At 49.3% G+C, this 15,510-nt stretch overlaps 1 protein-coding gene across 2 annotated transcripts in view; it reads right to left on the bottom strand.

Moving 5' to 3' along the window:
• PDS5B (PDS5 cohesin associated factor B) overlaps positions 1-15,510 on the bottom strand; it is a 238,732-nt gene that overhangs the window by 124,812 nt on the left and 98,410 nt on the right. For both annotated transcript variants that reach the window (XM_073583194.1, XM_073583193.1), the window contains exon 13: positions 6,507-6,620. In XM_073583194.1, the coding sequence (XP_073439295.1) occupies positions 6,507-6,620 (114 nt within the window). The remainder of the gene's footprint in view (positions 1-6,506; positions 6,621-15,510) is intronic.

The following is a 15,510-nucleotide window of genomic DNA, read 5'->3' as shown; positions in this document are numbered from 1 at the left end:
TTCCCCAACGCTGACATATCTGATTGAAGACTGTGGGATGAAGGGACCATTCGCCTGACGCTAGACCCTGGCGACTTAAGAAGTCGGCTGCCCAATTCTCCACCCCTGGAATGTGAACGGCGGAGATTGCCGGAACGTGACGCTCTGCCCAACGCAGTATCCTTGCCACTTCTGACATTACCTGCCTGCTGTGAGTACTGCCCTGGTGGTTTATGTACGCCATGGCCGTGGCATTGTCTGACTGAATGCGGACTGGTTTGCCTACGAGGAGAGGCTGCCAACGAAGGAGAGCAAGAAAGATTGCTCTGATCTCCAGAAGGCTGATGGGAAAAAAAGCCTCCTGGGCGTTCCAGCACCCGTGGGCCGTTTTCCGATGGTAAACCGCCCCCCATCCCAGGAGACTGGCATCGGTGGTGATGACTTGCCACGGAGGCAGAAGAAAGGAACTTCCCTGGAGAACTGACGCCGGCAAAGTCCACCAAGTCAGCGATTGTCTGACTGAGCGGAAGGAGGATGGGGCGGTCCAGAGAAAACGAAGTCTTGTCCCAGACTGAAAGGAGGAACAGCCGGAGAGGGCGAGAGTGAAATTGTGCGAAAGGCACTGCTTCCATGGAAGCCATCATCTTCCCCAGGACCCTCATGCAGGACCGAAGGGGCATGATCCTTGAGCGTTTTAGGGATTGGATTCCCTTGCAAAGGGTTGAAAACTTGTCCCTCGGTAGAAACACCCGGGCTAGATTCGTGTCGAATTCCATGCCCAAAAAGGTCAGACGCTGGGTAGGGTGCAGGATGGACTTCTCCTTGTTGACTATACATCCGAGGCGGCCAAGAGCATCCAGGGTTATTTGAAGACTTTGAAGACAGTCTTGGCGGGACGAGCCCTTGATCAGAAGATCGTCCAGCTAAGGGATGATGAGAATCCCCCTGGATCGAAGGATGGCCATGACTGTTGCCATTACTTTCGTAAAGACATGGGGAGCGGAGGCCAGGCCAAAGGGAAGGGCTGCAAACTGATAGTGATTGTCCTGAATCGCAAAGCGGAGGAATCTCTGATGTTGCAGACAAATAGGGATGTGGAGGTAGGCATCCGTATGTCGACAGAGCAGAGGAACTCTCCGGGTTCCATCGAGGCTATTACTGAGCGCAGGGACTCCATCTTGAAGTGGAGGACCCTCACATGGCGGTTGAGCAACTTGAGGTCTAAAATTGGACGAAGAGAGCCGTCTTTTTTCGGGACTACGAAGAGATTTGAGTAGAACCCTGAAAACCGTTCGTTTGAAGGAACGGGGACGACAACCCCGGCGGAAAGAAGGGAGGAGACGGCCTGAAGGAACCCTGGAATCTGGGACCGCTGTCTTGGGGGTCGAGACAGGAAGAAGCGACTGTTTGGGAGGGAAGAAAATTCGATTTTGTAACCGGAAGTGATGATTTCCCTGACCCAAGCATCGTCGACTACAGACAGCCAAGCGTCCTTGAAAAAGGAAAGTCTGCCTCCCCTCTGGAAGAATTTCCAGGTGGGGGTGACCCGTCACTTAGAGAAAAATCTGCCGGACCGGGAGCCTGAAGACCTGGTGGGCTGGCCTCTTGACCTCCAGCAGGGAGCGGGTTTATATGATGGTTTCCTCCGGTCCCTGGAAGCGGAGGGCCGGTCCTGCTGGGATGAACCTTCTGTGGAAGCGAAGGGGCGAAAGGACCTAAACCAGGGTTTCCCAACTCCAGTCCTCAAGGCACACCAACAGATCATGTTTTCAGGATTTCCTTTGTATTGCACAGGTGAAGCAATTATCACCTGAGCAATACTAAGGAAATCCTGAAAACATGATCTGTTGGTGTGCCTTGAGGACTGGAGTTGGGAAACCCTGACCTAAACGGCCGAGCAGCCTTTTTGTTGAAAAACCTTCTAGGCCGGGACTGAGGAAGAGAGGTACTTTTACCACCAGTGGCATCCGAAATGATCTGATCCAGGTTGGCGCCAAAGAGCCTAGAGCTGTGAAAAGCCAGGTTGGTGAGCGACTTTTTAGAGGTGGTGTCCGCACTCCACGACTTCAACCAAAGGATGCGGCGTATGGCTACTATGTTGCTGTTAACTCTTGCTACACATCCAAGGAGGCGGCCAAAAGGTATTTACCTGCATGATTAATTTGATCTGCCAAATCTGCCAGCTCGTCCTGAGGTGCTGCCGCTAAGATGCCCTTGCGAAGAATTTTTGCCCAGGCTGAAATGACCTTGGCCACCCAGGCGGAGGCGAAAATAGGACAAAGGGAGGCGCCGGATGCCTCAAAAATTGACTGAGCCAGAGATTCTATTTGCCTGTCCGTCGGATCTTTAAGCGAAGCTCCGTCTGGGAGGGATAGAACCGTCTTAGAGGAAAGACGGGAAACTGGAGGATCTACCTCAGGAGCTTTGGTCCATTTCGTGACTAGATCCGCCTCGAAGGGATATTGGACATCTAAGTACTTGCGGCCTGAAAAACGTTTCTCAGGGTGTTCCCAGTGATTGGCTAAGGAGGTGTCGAACTCCTTGTGATTAGGAAAGGTTCGAGGGGGAGGCCTCGCTCGCTTAAAAGAGACAGAGCATTCCTGAGGAGGTGCCTTATCTTCCTTTATTTTGAGGGTTTGGAAGATAGCTGATATGAGACTACCATGTCCAGAGTTCTAGCCATGTTGTCCGCCTCTGAGTCAGATCCGGATTGGGAATCATCGTCTGACCTATGGTCGTCTGCTGATGAGGGAGACGAAGAGCGAAGCCTGGGTGAAGCGGAAGGACCTTGCGAGCTGGAAGAAGAGCCAGACAGAGCCCGCTTCCTAGAATCTCTACCCGGCCTGTCTGCTTGAAGGTCGCGGTCAGGTGCAGGCGACTCACCGTGAGGGGCGGTCGGCGGACAGGTGGCTGTAGATAGCTGAGGTAACGGTTCTAAGACCTGGACCAGAGACTGAGAAACTTTAGTCAAATCAGAGACTGACTGAGACATTGCAACGGCCCACTCAGGGCGTGGCGTGCTCTCATTTCGGGACTCGGAGTGCTCCTGGGGGGCACACATGGCGGAAGGGCTGCAGGACGGGCAGAAAGGAGACGACTGACCTGATGCCCACTTCTTTTTACAGCGTGCGCAGGCGTAGTGAATAGCAGTGGGTCTGGAACAGAGAGCCCTTGCAGAGTTGGGCATAAGTCTATGCGGCAGTAGCACTAAGCTGACAGGGAACTGCCGTGGGGAGCTAAGTGTAGAGTCAAACTATAGCAGCGCCGAGCCTACCGAGGTTCAGATGCGGAGAAAACACCTTGTGTCCCCCAAGAAGAGATCCGGAGAAGGGAGAGAAAGTGATCTCTCAGAAATGCAAGAAAAACGCTAGCGGTGGGCGGAGCTTAACGGCTGAGCCGCATGATTGGATGAAGATCGAGGGGGGGTGCGGCTAGAGGGGGAGACTGATGGCGCTGAAGAGAAAGCAGCCCCGTGATGGGCTGAAAAAGGCGCGAATAAAGAGCACGCAGGAGGAGGAAAAAGCTTGTGAAAGTGAAAGTTAAAGCGCGTCTCCCCCCGAGGCTAATGTCGGACGGCGTACCCGGCGATGCGATGCTGCGGACATATGAAAGAAGGTAACTGCTGCCCGCCGAGAAGAAACACCGGTGAACTCCCTCAGAGCAGAGCGATGGCAGGGGAGACGTGCGCCCGGGGGAAAAGGAGGCGGGAAATTCAAACCGGCTATTATAGGAGCCAGTCCTGAAAACTGCCATGTGAACAGAACGCAGAGTGGGAGATTCAAACAGGGGCCAGCTCCCCCAGTGACTGCTACTAGAAGCCTGTGTCACGCTGTGGTACTGAGGGGGTCAGCATAGGTCCAGGTGAATGCAGGGCTGTAGGGGGCATTCAGACAGCTTACCTGATGTCCCTGAGGAGGGTGACCGCAGGGGCCCACGAATAGAGAGCAGGCTGCTGGGCGCGAAAGTCCTCTGTACCCGCACCATGTCCCTATAGTGCAGAAGACGGCGCCATTTCTTGCTGGAAGGAGGAATGTCACCGCTGGTGACCGCCGTCTTCCTCTCAGCCCTGTCCCAGGAGAGGGGTGAGGAGGGGAATTGGCTAGGACCAGCCACCGTCACAAGCCCATAGCACCCGAGGGTGATAGGGGAAAAGTCCTGCCTGCGGTCCTGAGAGTTGCGATGTGGGCACTACCACATTGCTCGCTCAGCCACCTGATATGGGTAAGCAGGGTGAACTTACACCCTGATTCCTGATGCTGAATCTGAAAAATAAATGGAAAAGATTAATACACACACAACTAAAGCTTAAGGCTGGGTTCACACGTAGCAGAACTCTCGCGGAAATTACCGGGAGAATTCCGGAATTCCATTCCGCTGGAAAATCGCATTTTAAATTCCCGCGATTTTCCCGCGGAAAAACTAGCATTTAGCGTTTTCCAAGCGATCAGGAGCATCGCTTGGAGAACTGATTGACAGGTTGGTCACACTCATCAAACAGTGTTTGACGAGTGTGACCAACTTTTTACTATTGAGGCCGCCTAAAAAGATATCGTCAAGTGCGGATCTGGGAGATCCCGGTCCGCCTCCTACAGACACTAAGCACAAACTGAGGTACTTGGTGCCTGTCGGTGGGTGTATACTGCCAATGAGGAGCCAAACTTTTTGTTTTGCATAGTGTCAGCCTCCTAGCAGCATACACCCATGGTAATCTGTGTCCCCCAATAAGGCGATAAAGAAAAAGCCTGGAGAGAAACCTGAAAAGAATCAAGGAACGCGAGTCATTTCAGATTAGACGTATGGACTAAGAGGACAAAATGTGACATGACAAGTTTTTTATATCACACCAACTGGGGCAGCTCTTGCCCAAAACGAAAACTTACAATGCCAGGCTCTGTACTGAAGATACAACAATGGTTTCTTACATTCCCAAACAAACATTTTTATGAGCACGATGCACCATGACATGGCAGTAAGGAGTCGAGATGACAAAAAGCCGCAGATGATATTAGGTCATAATTCCGCCAAAAGGGACAGCTGATCTACTAGATCAACTAATAGCCACGTACACAAGCAAACGCTAAACCAACCGGTGGCCGATGGTTTTATTTTATAACATTGTTGATGTACCTGCCTACAATGCATTTGTTTTATGTCGTGAAATAAACCCGATTGGAACGCCAATAAAATGCATAGAGACTTTCTGGAAGAATTAGCAAGTCACTTGTTATGCCATCTATTTTAGGAAGATAAGTAAAACTCCGAAGTGAAGAAGCAGCAGCCATAGTAAGCCGTATTCGGCAGCGTACTCCACAACACGAACCCACGGCCTCCAGCAGCACAGGAGAAAGACTAAAAGGGAAAAGATGCAGCATTTGTCCATCTTCTGTGATAAAAAAAAATCTAAAACAAATGTTCTAGTTGTAGTAAATATCTACGTAAAGCATGTGCGAGTTATTTCTGTTCAGAACGTAAGACTGCCTGAATATAGCAAAAAGTGAACCTGTACATCCCTATGATTATTTTAGAAAACTGAAGCTTTGATTTATACTTCTCGTTTGTTTTTGACCAACCATGTTCTTATACAGTTAAATAATGCAACTGATAGTCAAATAATACGCTTAGAGTAGCTAAATGTCAAAATTAACAGACTTTTGTAGGTCATATTGACCCGAACAGTACAAATGTACAGCCAATATGAACAGGACAGCAGGGTTAAAGGGGTATTCACATGTTTGGAAGTTATTCTCTATCCGTGGTTGGGATAACTTCCCGATCGCTGGGGATCCGACCAATGGGCCCCCCCCTCGAAAAATCCTGAGAAGTGTGAATAGAGAAGTGGTCGATCATGTGCACTATCGCTCTATTCATTCTTAATCGGACTGCTGCTGGAGATAGCTGAGCTTTGCTTTTGGCTGGTCTTTGGCACTGCCATAAGAATAAAAGAAGTGGCAGTGAGCATAATTGACCACCAGGCTCTTCAGAGCTGCAGATCTTGGGATTGATGGGGACCCTAATGGTCAGACCTCCAGCAATTGGGAAGTTATCACCACATGGTTGCTCAGCAGCGTCAAGAGACCTGGGTTCAAATCTCACCAAGGACAACATCTGCAAGGAGTTTGTATGCTCTTTGGTTTCCTCCTATACACCAAAGATATAATAGGAGGAAATTACATTGTGAGCTCCAATAGGAACAGTGATGATGATGTCTGTAAAGTGCTGAAGAATATGATAGCGCTACATAAGAAATGCATTTTGTTATATAGCGCAATTTTCAAGTGATAAGGTTGAAAATTGAGAATACCCTTCTAAATTCTGTCAGTGACGGACAGCCGTACTTAAGTGGTTAACAGCAGTGGGCAGAGCTTGATCGTGTGTAACACGCACGATCTGCTGGTGTTGATGCTAGCTCAATTTCTGAACTTGGATCCAAGTCTGGGATACGACATATGATGTAATAGTTCATATGTTGGGAAGGGGTTAAAATATGTAAAATTTGTTCATTATAAAAGGTTGCCCAAGATACCTACTTAACAGCATTTAAGTCCAATGTTGCGTACAGGTAATACAAGCACTTCATTCTCTCCGTAGTTTCCAAGTTGTGAGGAACCATGTACTGTGCAAAAATTCTTTCCACTAGCAACCTGCAACATAGCAAAACAATTTTTTTTAGTGATTTAGCATGTAAAGCTTAACATTTATTCATAAGAACAATATTTAGGATGTACAAAAAAAGTTTAGTGTCTGCTCACCTCCTCCTGGAGCGCACGGATCCTGTTGTGCAACAAGTTTTCAGAACTTAGAAAAAATTACTCCTGCGCTGTAAGTCCATAAAATCCATTTTTCTTTTATTCCATCACTTCCAGTAAGATAAAAGCAATTACGTCATAGTCCAAAACATTAAAATCAAACGCGTTTCAACGAAAAACCGTGCGTCTTAATCATTGACAAAGATCTAATGGCAGACTGAACATTTTAGACTAGTTCACAGTTCAATCCCACCCACCAGATCCAACTATCTGATAGGGACAGCTGTGTAGAGAAACCTGATAGACAATTAACCCCTTACAGGCTGGGATCATATATGACATCAGATAGGTACTTTTTTTTAATGGACTTACAGCGCTGCACTTATTTTTTCTAAGTTCTGAAAACTTGCTGCACAACAGGATCCGTGCGCTCCAGGACGAGGTGAGCAGACACTAAACTTTTTTGTATATTTTGAGTGTTTTGTGAAGTCTAGCTCCCCCTCCAGAAGTCCATCTCCCATCAGATAAATCTGATTATTTTGGGAGTATATAAATCCAATCTGCATACGTTAATTTTCCATACTTCTTACAAAGAAAAAATGTCACAAGTCCAAGTGATCTCAGATGGGACAGATGCTACGACCTCTGAACTGGATGAGGACAATTACGATGCTAGAAATCTAAGAGTGTCTGCTATTTTTTCAAACAGTAGATCTGAATCTACACCTGACACCCAAGAACTAGACAAACTTATGAAACTGTGGGAAAAACAGATGGTAAAGGAGCTCTGTATTTGGTGGGACTGTACCACTCTAAAATCCTATCTTGATCAGGACATGATCCCTAGGGGATTGAGGATTATTAAAAAAAAAAAAAAAAAAAAAAAAAAAAAAATCGGCCACCACTTTTCTGAGGAGTCTGAGAAAAAATGGTTTAAAACCCTTAGCGAATGCTCCTTTAAACTGATGGACGTCATTATAGCAGAGGAGGAATCCTTGCTATCAGCCATTAAACTTGAGATCCAAGAGACCAAAAATGCATTACAGCAGTACAAGTCTCTTGAAGAATTTCATCAATGGTCTGATAATATTAAAGCCAACCTGGCAAAGTTGGAAGACCAGATCACTAATATTAAAAAATTCAAATATCAAAGAGACTGTAATGGCTATAACTGCAATGAGGTGTATTCCTGGTCTAGTGAGCGTCGCTGGAGAAATAAAAAATCAATCCTCAAACAGAGTGGAAATAAGTGTAATGACCGACAACGAAGAGTGGTATTTTCCGACACGGATACTTCGCGTGAGAACTCTGAGGACAATGATACGGATGATTCATTAGGTCCTTTTGAAAGGAGATTAAGTGGATCTACATCACATCCTACGGAGAATCAGCAAATTACATCACAGAGAAGAACTGATTTACAACATTCAGCTTCAAAAAACGGAGGAGGGGCAGGAGAGCTGGGAAGAGACACAGGTAGGTATTCCCTGAGGAAAAAACAGGGGACAACACCATTATAAACCTTTCCAGTTATATTGTGTCTGAAATGCAGCAAAAAATTCTCTCCAAAAGGACTCTCCTTTTCTCCAACCAAAAAACTAGATGTATATCATACACTCCTGGACCTAAATAAATTTGTCAGAAATTTGACACTGAAATGTCATTTTCTGGATGAGACCAGTGAAAATGATACATAAATTTCCACCATTAGTGATCAAACTCCACCATTGTCTTCAATTCCCACGTTTGAAGAAGTCTGTTGTCTGCAAAATCTTTAAAACACTGGGTGCAGAATCCCTGACTCAAGATGAAGATCTTAACAGACATTTTTGTGTGAAAAAGCCTTTTTACTATCCAATAAAATCAAGACCCCAGATCTTGGACACATTCCAAGAAATTGTTCAACGAGATTTGATTAGCCTGATGGAAAATGCTGACCAGGAGAAGATAAGATACAATCTCAGCAGAGGCGAGAAGAAGGCTCTGAAAGAGTTAAAGTCAAACACTAACCAAACCATCAGAAGGGCAGACAAAGGAGGCGTTGTGGTTCTCCTGGACTCATGTCTTTATGAAAAGTTGAATAAGAACATGCTACAAAATGAGGACATATACAAACCTCTGAGCAACAATCCTACACAAGTCTTCCAAAATAAAAAACTCTCTTGTTGGAAGGTGTAGCATTGGGAGCAATCAGCCCGAAATTATCAGAAGATTTGTACGTTGAATGCCCTATTATTCCAATCCTACACTCCCTTCCCAAAATTCATAAGGAAGTTTTTCCTCCTCCTTTGAGGCCGATTGTGGCCGGGATAGGGAGCATAGGAGAAAAATTAAGTGCCTGGAAAGATATGTACCTGCAGCCTCTAGTACTACAAATCCCAGGATACATAAGAGACTCTAAACATCTTATTTCATCGCTTGTTTCAAACTGTCTGAAAATTGTATGTTTATTTCTTGCGATGTTGAGGCCCCGTATCCTTCGTTGCTCCATGACCTGTCTTTAAGGATTCTATCCAATCACTTGAATAAATTTAGTAACTATAAAAAATCAATTCAAGAGTTTAGTGTGATGGGGGTAGAGTTCCTACTTAAGTACAATTATTTTTCATTCAACAAAAATTTTTATTTGCAGGTTTGTGGAGCACCGATGGGTGCAGGGTTCTCGCCATCGCTGGCAAATTTATATTTGGCAGTCTGGGAGCAGGATTTTACTTTTTCTGGCGCGGATCCCCTTTCCGCTCACATCAGGTGGATGGGTCGTTATATGGAGGACCTCCTCATGGTGTGGGACGGGACGGTGGAATCCATGTCAGAATTTATTCAACATTGTAATGACAATGGAATGAATCTGAGATTTACCCATTCAATTGGAACCAGCTCCATTAATTTTCTGGATGTGACGCTCAGTTTGGATTCCACAAATAAAATCCTAGTGTCCCCTACCGTAAAAGTACAGCCACAAACTCCACTCTATTGGCACAGTCCTGTCACCAAAAGAATGTCATTAAAAATGTCCCCCTTGGAGAGCTGTATAGGTTCAAAAGGAATTCATCTTTACATGAAACTTTTGAAAAAAGGAGATTTTTGTGTACTCACCGTAAAATCTTTCTCTTAGCCTCTAATTGGGGGACACAGAACCATGGGTGTTATGCTGCTGTCCACTAGGAGGCGACACTATGCATAATCTGAAAAAGATTAACTTTGGCTCCTCCTCTGCAGTATACACCCCTGGACGGCGTCAGCCTTCTCCAGTTTTGTGCAAAAGCATTAGGAGGAAGGTAACCAAATAAAATAACCATGCCTGTAAGAAGGCTACTATGTTCGAGCTCAGAGAACAATATGAGAACTCAACCGTAAACAACGGCCCATAAGGGCAACAGGGTGGGAGCTGTGTTCCCCAATTAGAGGCTAAGAGAAAGAGATTTTACGGTAGTACACAAAAATCTCCTTTACTCTGTCGCCTCATTGGGGGACACAGAACCATGGGACGTCCCAAAGCAGTCCCTGGATGGGAAGCAATGGACGAATATTGTGCTAGTAGGTCCCTAAATTTGGGGCACTGCCGCCTGCAGAACCAGTCTACCCAGGCTTGCATCCGCTGAGGACTGGGTATGAACACTGTAGTGTTTTGTAAACGTGTGTAGGCTAGTCCAAGTGGCCGCCTTACACACTTGTTGTGCCGAAGCCTGATGCCGAATGGCCCAGGAGGCCCCTACTGCCCGTGTAGAGTGTGCCGTGATACCGGCCGGAAGAAGGGAACTGTTAAGTCGGTAGGCCTCATGTATGGTGGACTTGATCCACCTGGCAAGGGTAGCCTTGGAAGCCGGCAGTCCCTTGCGACTACCTTCTGTTAGAATGAAGAGTGAATCAGACTTCCGGAAAGGTGCAGTCCTGGACACGTAAATCCGCAATGCTCTGACGAGGTCAAGCGTATGCAGAGCCTTCTCTACTCTATGAACCGGAACCGGGCAAAGGGATGGCAGTGAAATCTCCTCATTGAGGTGAAAGTTGGACACAACCTTCGGAAGGAAGGATGGTACCGTGCGGAGAACCACCTTGTCCTGGTGAAAGGCTAGGAAAGGCCGTCTGCAAGAAAGTGCTGACAATTCCGACACTCTGCGTAACGAGGTAATCGCCACTACAAAAACCACTTTCTGAGACAGAATGGAGAGTGGAACTCCTCTAAGAGGTTCGAAGGGAGGAGCTTGCAATGCTGTCAGGACCAGATTGAGGTCCCACGTATCCAGCGGACGTTTGTAGGGAGGAACCAATCGGGAAACTCCCTGGATGAAAGTCCTTACTTGCGGTTTAATAGCAATGCGCTTTTGAAAAAGGACTGAAAGCGCCGACACCTGACTCTTAAGCGAGCCTAAGGATAGCTTGGCGTCTAGGCCCGATTGAAGAAAACCTAGTACCTTCGGGAGGGAATAAGGGAGTGGGACTTGTCCATGAGATTCGCACCAAGAAAAGAAAGCTCTCCAGGTACGATAATAGATCTTGGCAGAGGCAGGCTTCCTTGCCCTGATCATAGTTGCAATGACTGCCGGTGAAAAACCTGCCTGGGTTAGAATCCAGGTTTCAAGGGCCATGCCGTCAAATTGAGAGCCCCTGAATTCTGATGGAAGAACGGACCTTGAGACAGAAGGTCGTGACGGTCGGGTAGACGCCAGGGGGCGTCTGCTGTAAGTTGAACGATGTCGGCGTACCATGTACGTCTGGGCCAGTCTGGCGCGATGAGGATGGTTGGAACCCCCTCTTGCTTGATCTTCCTCACGACCCTGGAGATTAGGGGGAGGGGTGGAAAAATGTACAGGAGTCGGAACTGGGACCAGTCCTGGACCAGGGCATCTGCTCCGAGCGACTGCGGGTCGTGTGTCCTGGCCATGAAATTGGGGACCTTGGTATTGAGATGGGATGCCATTAGGTCCACCTCCGGGGTTCCCCAACGTTGACAGATCTGGTAAAAAATCTCGGGATGGAGAGACCACCCCCCCCCCCCCGAGTCCATTCCTAGCCTGCTGAGGAAGTCGGCTTCCCAGTTTTCTACACCCGGAATGTGGACCGCAGAAAGTACCGACCTCGTGTCTTCCGCCCAGCGGAGGATATGTGCCACTTCTCTCATCGCCTGGGCGCTGCGGGTCCCGCGTTGGTGGTTCACGTATGCCACAGCCGTGGCATTGTCCGACTGGATCTGTATGTGCGATGCTGCAAGAAAGTGATGAAAGGCTCTCAGTGCCAAGAGGATGGCCCTGATTTCCAGAACATTGATGGGCAATGTCACTTCCCTCGGTGACCACTTGCCTTGTGCCCTGTGATGTAGGTGCACCGCCCCCCAGCCTGTCAGGCTTGCATCGGTAGTCAGGATCTTCCATTGTCCTGAGAGAAAGGGTTTCCCTCGTGTAAGCGAGGTTGGTTTGAGCCACCAATGCAGGGACCTCCTGGTTGACATCAACCTGAACTCCCTGTCGAGGGAGAAGGGATTCCTGTCCCAAGATCTGAGTATGGCTAGTTGAAGGACCCTGAGGTGAAACTGGGCAAATGGCACTGCCTCTATTGCTGCTGCCATCCGGCCGAGGACTCTCATGGCAAACCGGAGAGATCGAGGACTGCGAAGGAGTGTACAAACTCCCAGACGGATGGCCAGTGTCTTGTCCTTGGGAAGGAGCACCAGGCCCCTGGAGGTGTCGAATAACATTCCCAGGAATGTTAGAGTCTGACTTGGGATAGTCGACGATTTCTGTAGGTTGACTAGCCATCCCAGGCGACTCAGTCTGTCTATTGTGATTGAGACACTGACCTCGCAGTCTTTGAAAGTGGGAGACTTGATGAGGAGGTCGTCCAGGTACGGGACGACTAGAATGCCTCTTGAGTGCAGAGCGTCCATGGTGGCCGCCATGACTTTGGTGAACGTTCTTGGAGCCGTGGCGAGTCCGAACGGAAGGGCGACAAACTGGTAGTGGTTTTGGTTGACTGCGAACCTGAGAAACCTTTGGTGGGTGGGAGCAATTGGTATGTGCAGATACGCATCCTGTATGTCTATGGAGGCAAGGTATTCTCCCTGCTCCATGGATGCAATGATGGATCGGAGGGGACTCCATGCGGAAATGACGGATCTGTACGTAATTGTTGAGCTGTTTTAGGTCCAGTATGGGTCGGACGCTGCCTCCTTTCTTGGGGACTACGAACAGATTTGAATAGAACCCTCGGAATCTCTTGTTCGCGGGAACCGGCACCACAACTCCTGCTTGAAGGAGAGAGGAGACCGCTTGGTGGAAAGCACGAGCCTTGTCTGGTGGTGTTGGAGGAATAGAAAGGAAGAACCGGTTAGGTGGAGCGGAAGTGAACTCTATCTTGTATCCGGAAGAAACTATTTCCCTGACCCACCTGTCTTCTGTAATAGGCAGCCAGACTTGCTGGAAGAGTAAAAGTCGGCCGCCTACTGGTGGGGTGTCTTCCGGAGTTCGTGAGTCATGATGAAGTGAAGTTCTGAGGTTTTCCTCCCTTGGGTTTCGCTTGGCCTGCTTTCGACTGCCAAGACCTGTCCGGTCGCTGCTGCGTCCGTGGGTTGTCCCTGCGTGGACAGCGGTTACGGTTTTGCACTGGGCGCGAGACAGACCAGCCCGAGGAATACCGAAAGAATCGGAATCGCGTCTGGTTTCTTCGTTTAAACGTGCGTTTCGGTTTTAGTTGAGGGAGAGAGGTATTCTTACCCCCAGTGGCATTGGCTATCATTGTGTCCAATTTTTCGCCGAAAAGTCTTCCAGTAAGATACGGAAGTCGCGTGAGGGACTTCTTTGAGGCCGCATCCGCTTTCCATTCTCGCAGCCAGAGGATGCGTCAGATCGTGATGGCATTCGATGCTATTCCCGCTACACCTCTTGCGGAATCCAGGGCTGCATGAAGCATGTAGTCTGCTACCACTGCTATCTGGACCGCTTGGTCCGAGAGCTCGGGATTTGAAGCTTGAAGACCCTCCTGTAGTTTTTTGGCCCAAACCAGGATGGCCTTGGCCGCCCAAACTGAAGCAAACGCAGGGCCCAGAGAGGCGCCTGCCGCTTCGAAAATAGAACGCATGGCTCGTTCTACTTGCCGGTCTGCTGCGTCCCTGAGGGTTGAGCTATCTGGCAGAGAGAGTAAGGTCTGCGCTGCTAGCCTAGAAACCAGGGGGTCCACTTCAGGTGGATCTGTCCATTGTTTGGTGTCTTTCTGTGGGAAGGGGTACTTCGCTTCCAAATATTTGCGATTAGCAAATTTTTTCTCAGGCTGCGTAAAATGTTTGGTATTTCCTCAAACTCATGGTGATTAGGGAAGACCTTAGGTGGTTTCTGAACACTTTCGAAGCAAATCCTATGTTCTGGGACTTCCGGGGCCGACTCTGGAATTTTAAGCACCCGATGAATGGCAGAGATTATGTCCTCAACTAGCGCTGTACTGCTAGGGGGAGAAGGTACCACGGACCTCTCCGTTTCGTTATCCGAGTCGGAGTCACAGATGCCCTCCGAATCCTGTGCCTCGCCAAGGTGATCCCTGGAGGGCGACCCGGGTCGGGGGTCTTCTGTGGTGGGGGATCTCTGTGGTAAATTGCACTGTCTGTGAAAGGGGACTGCCTAGGAGACCTGGAATGACGGTGTCTCTCCCTGGGGGGGGGGGGGGGGGGGGGGGGGGGGACGACCTTGTGCTATAGGACGACTCAGGTGATCGTGACCTGTGGGTCCGCTTACGTCTGTGACAGTCGCAAGCAGCATGTTCCTGAGACAAGCTGTCAGTTTGCTGTGTAACGTCCATAGCCGGGGCCCGACTCTGCAGAGCTTGCAGCAATGTGGCAGTTAAGTTGTCTATGGACTGTGTCATAGACTGTGACATAGACTGTGACATCTGAGTTGCCCATTCCGGCGTGGTATGTGACACTGAAGCGTCAGTAGGGACTCCCAGGGGTTCTGACCCAGAGTTCTGGATGCAGTCCCGGCAGTGCGGATACGTGCTGCCACTAGGGAGCGTGGCTTTGCAGGCTGTGCAGAATGCATAGAAACATTCCTGCCTGGTTCTCTTCCTTGAGCCCGGCATAGTGCACAGAGGCTGGCTATTAGGGATCGTACAGGGGTGGCTACGCAGAGGGAACCCACAGAGAGCCTTATAGGAAGTATGGATTCACAGCTGAGTAATGAGAACCCAGCTGTGAGCTTACCCCACCGGTGTGCCCCTAGGTCCAGCGCCGACATATCCCAGTTCTGTGCCCCCCGGAGACCGCTGTGATGCTCCTCTCCTGGATCTCATCCAAAAAAAATGGCCACCGGGACGCTGAGAGGGAGGAGGGGGCGGAGAGCTGAAAAGGGCACGCTGGGCTGTGTAAAAACGCGCCCTTTCTGCCTCAATCCGCCCCTTCTATGACACTCCAGCGTGTCATTTTAGTCATCGGGGGGCGGGGAAAAGGCGTCGGCTTCGGCTAGGCCGAAGCCGCGGTCTAAATTAGAGGCCTGATGCCCAGGAGGGCTCCAGAGCGGCGCGGTAGTCCGGGGGGGGGGGGGGGGGGCGGATTTGTACCAGACCCCCCAGAATGGTCGACTGGATAGCGGTGGGGGTAGCAGGGGAAGCGGTTCTTGTATGGGGGGGCCCCTGGAGCGTTATGGAGCCGCTGCTGCTGCAAAGACAGGGACGCAGAAAAGCCCTGTCTCTGCTGTGCCATGCCAGTCCGCACCCTCCCCCGGCCTCAACAGGATCCCTCAGCTGGTCTGGGGTCCCTGGAAGCTGCGGAATGGTGCCTATTCTCCAACCCTACCTGAGGCGT

The sequence above is a fragment of the Dendrobates tinctorius genome, unplaced genomic scaffold, assembly GCF_039654945.1.
Source record: "Dendrobates tinctorius isolate UK_male_01 unplaced genomic scaffold, ASM3965494v1 ptg000075l, whole genome shotgun sequence".
Taxonomy (NCBI): domain Eukaryota; kingdom Metazoa; phylum Chordata; class Amphibia; order Anura; family Dendrobatidae; genus Dendrobates; species Dendrobates tinctorius.
The sequence above is the reverse complement of the archived record's forward strand: the minus strand, read 5'-3'. Positions and strand labels throughout refer to the sequence as shown.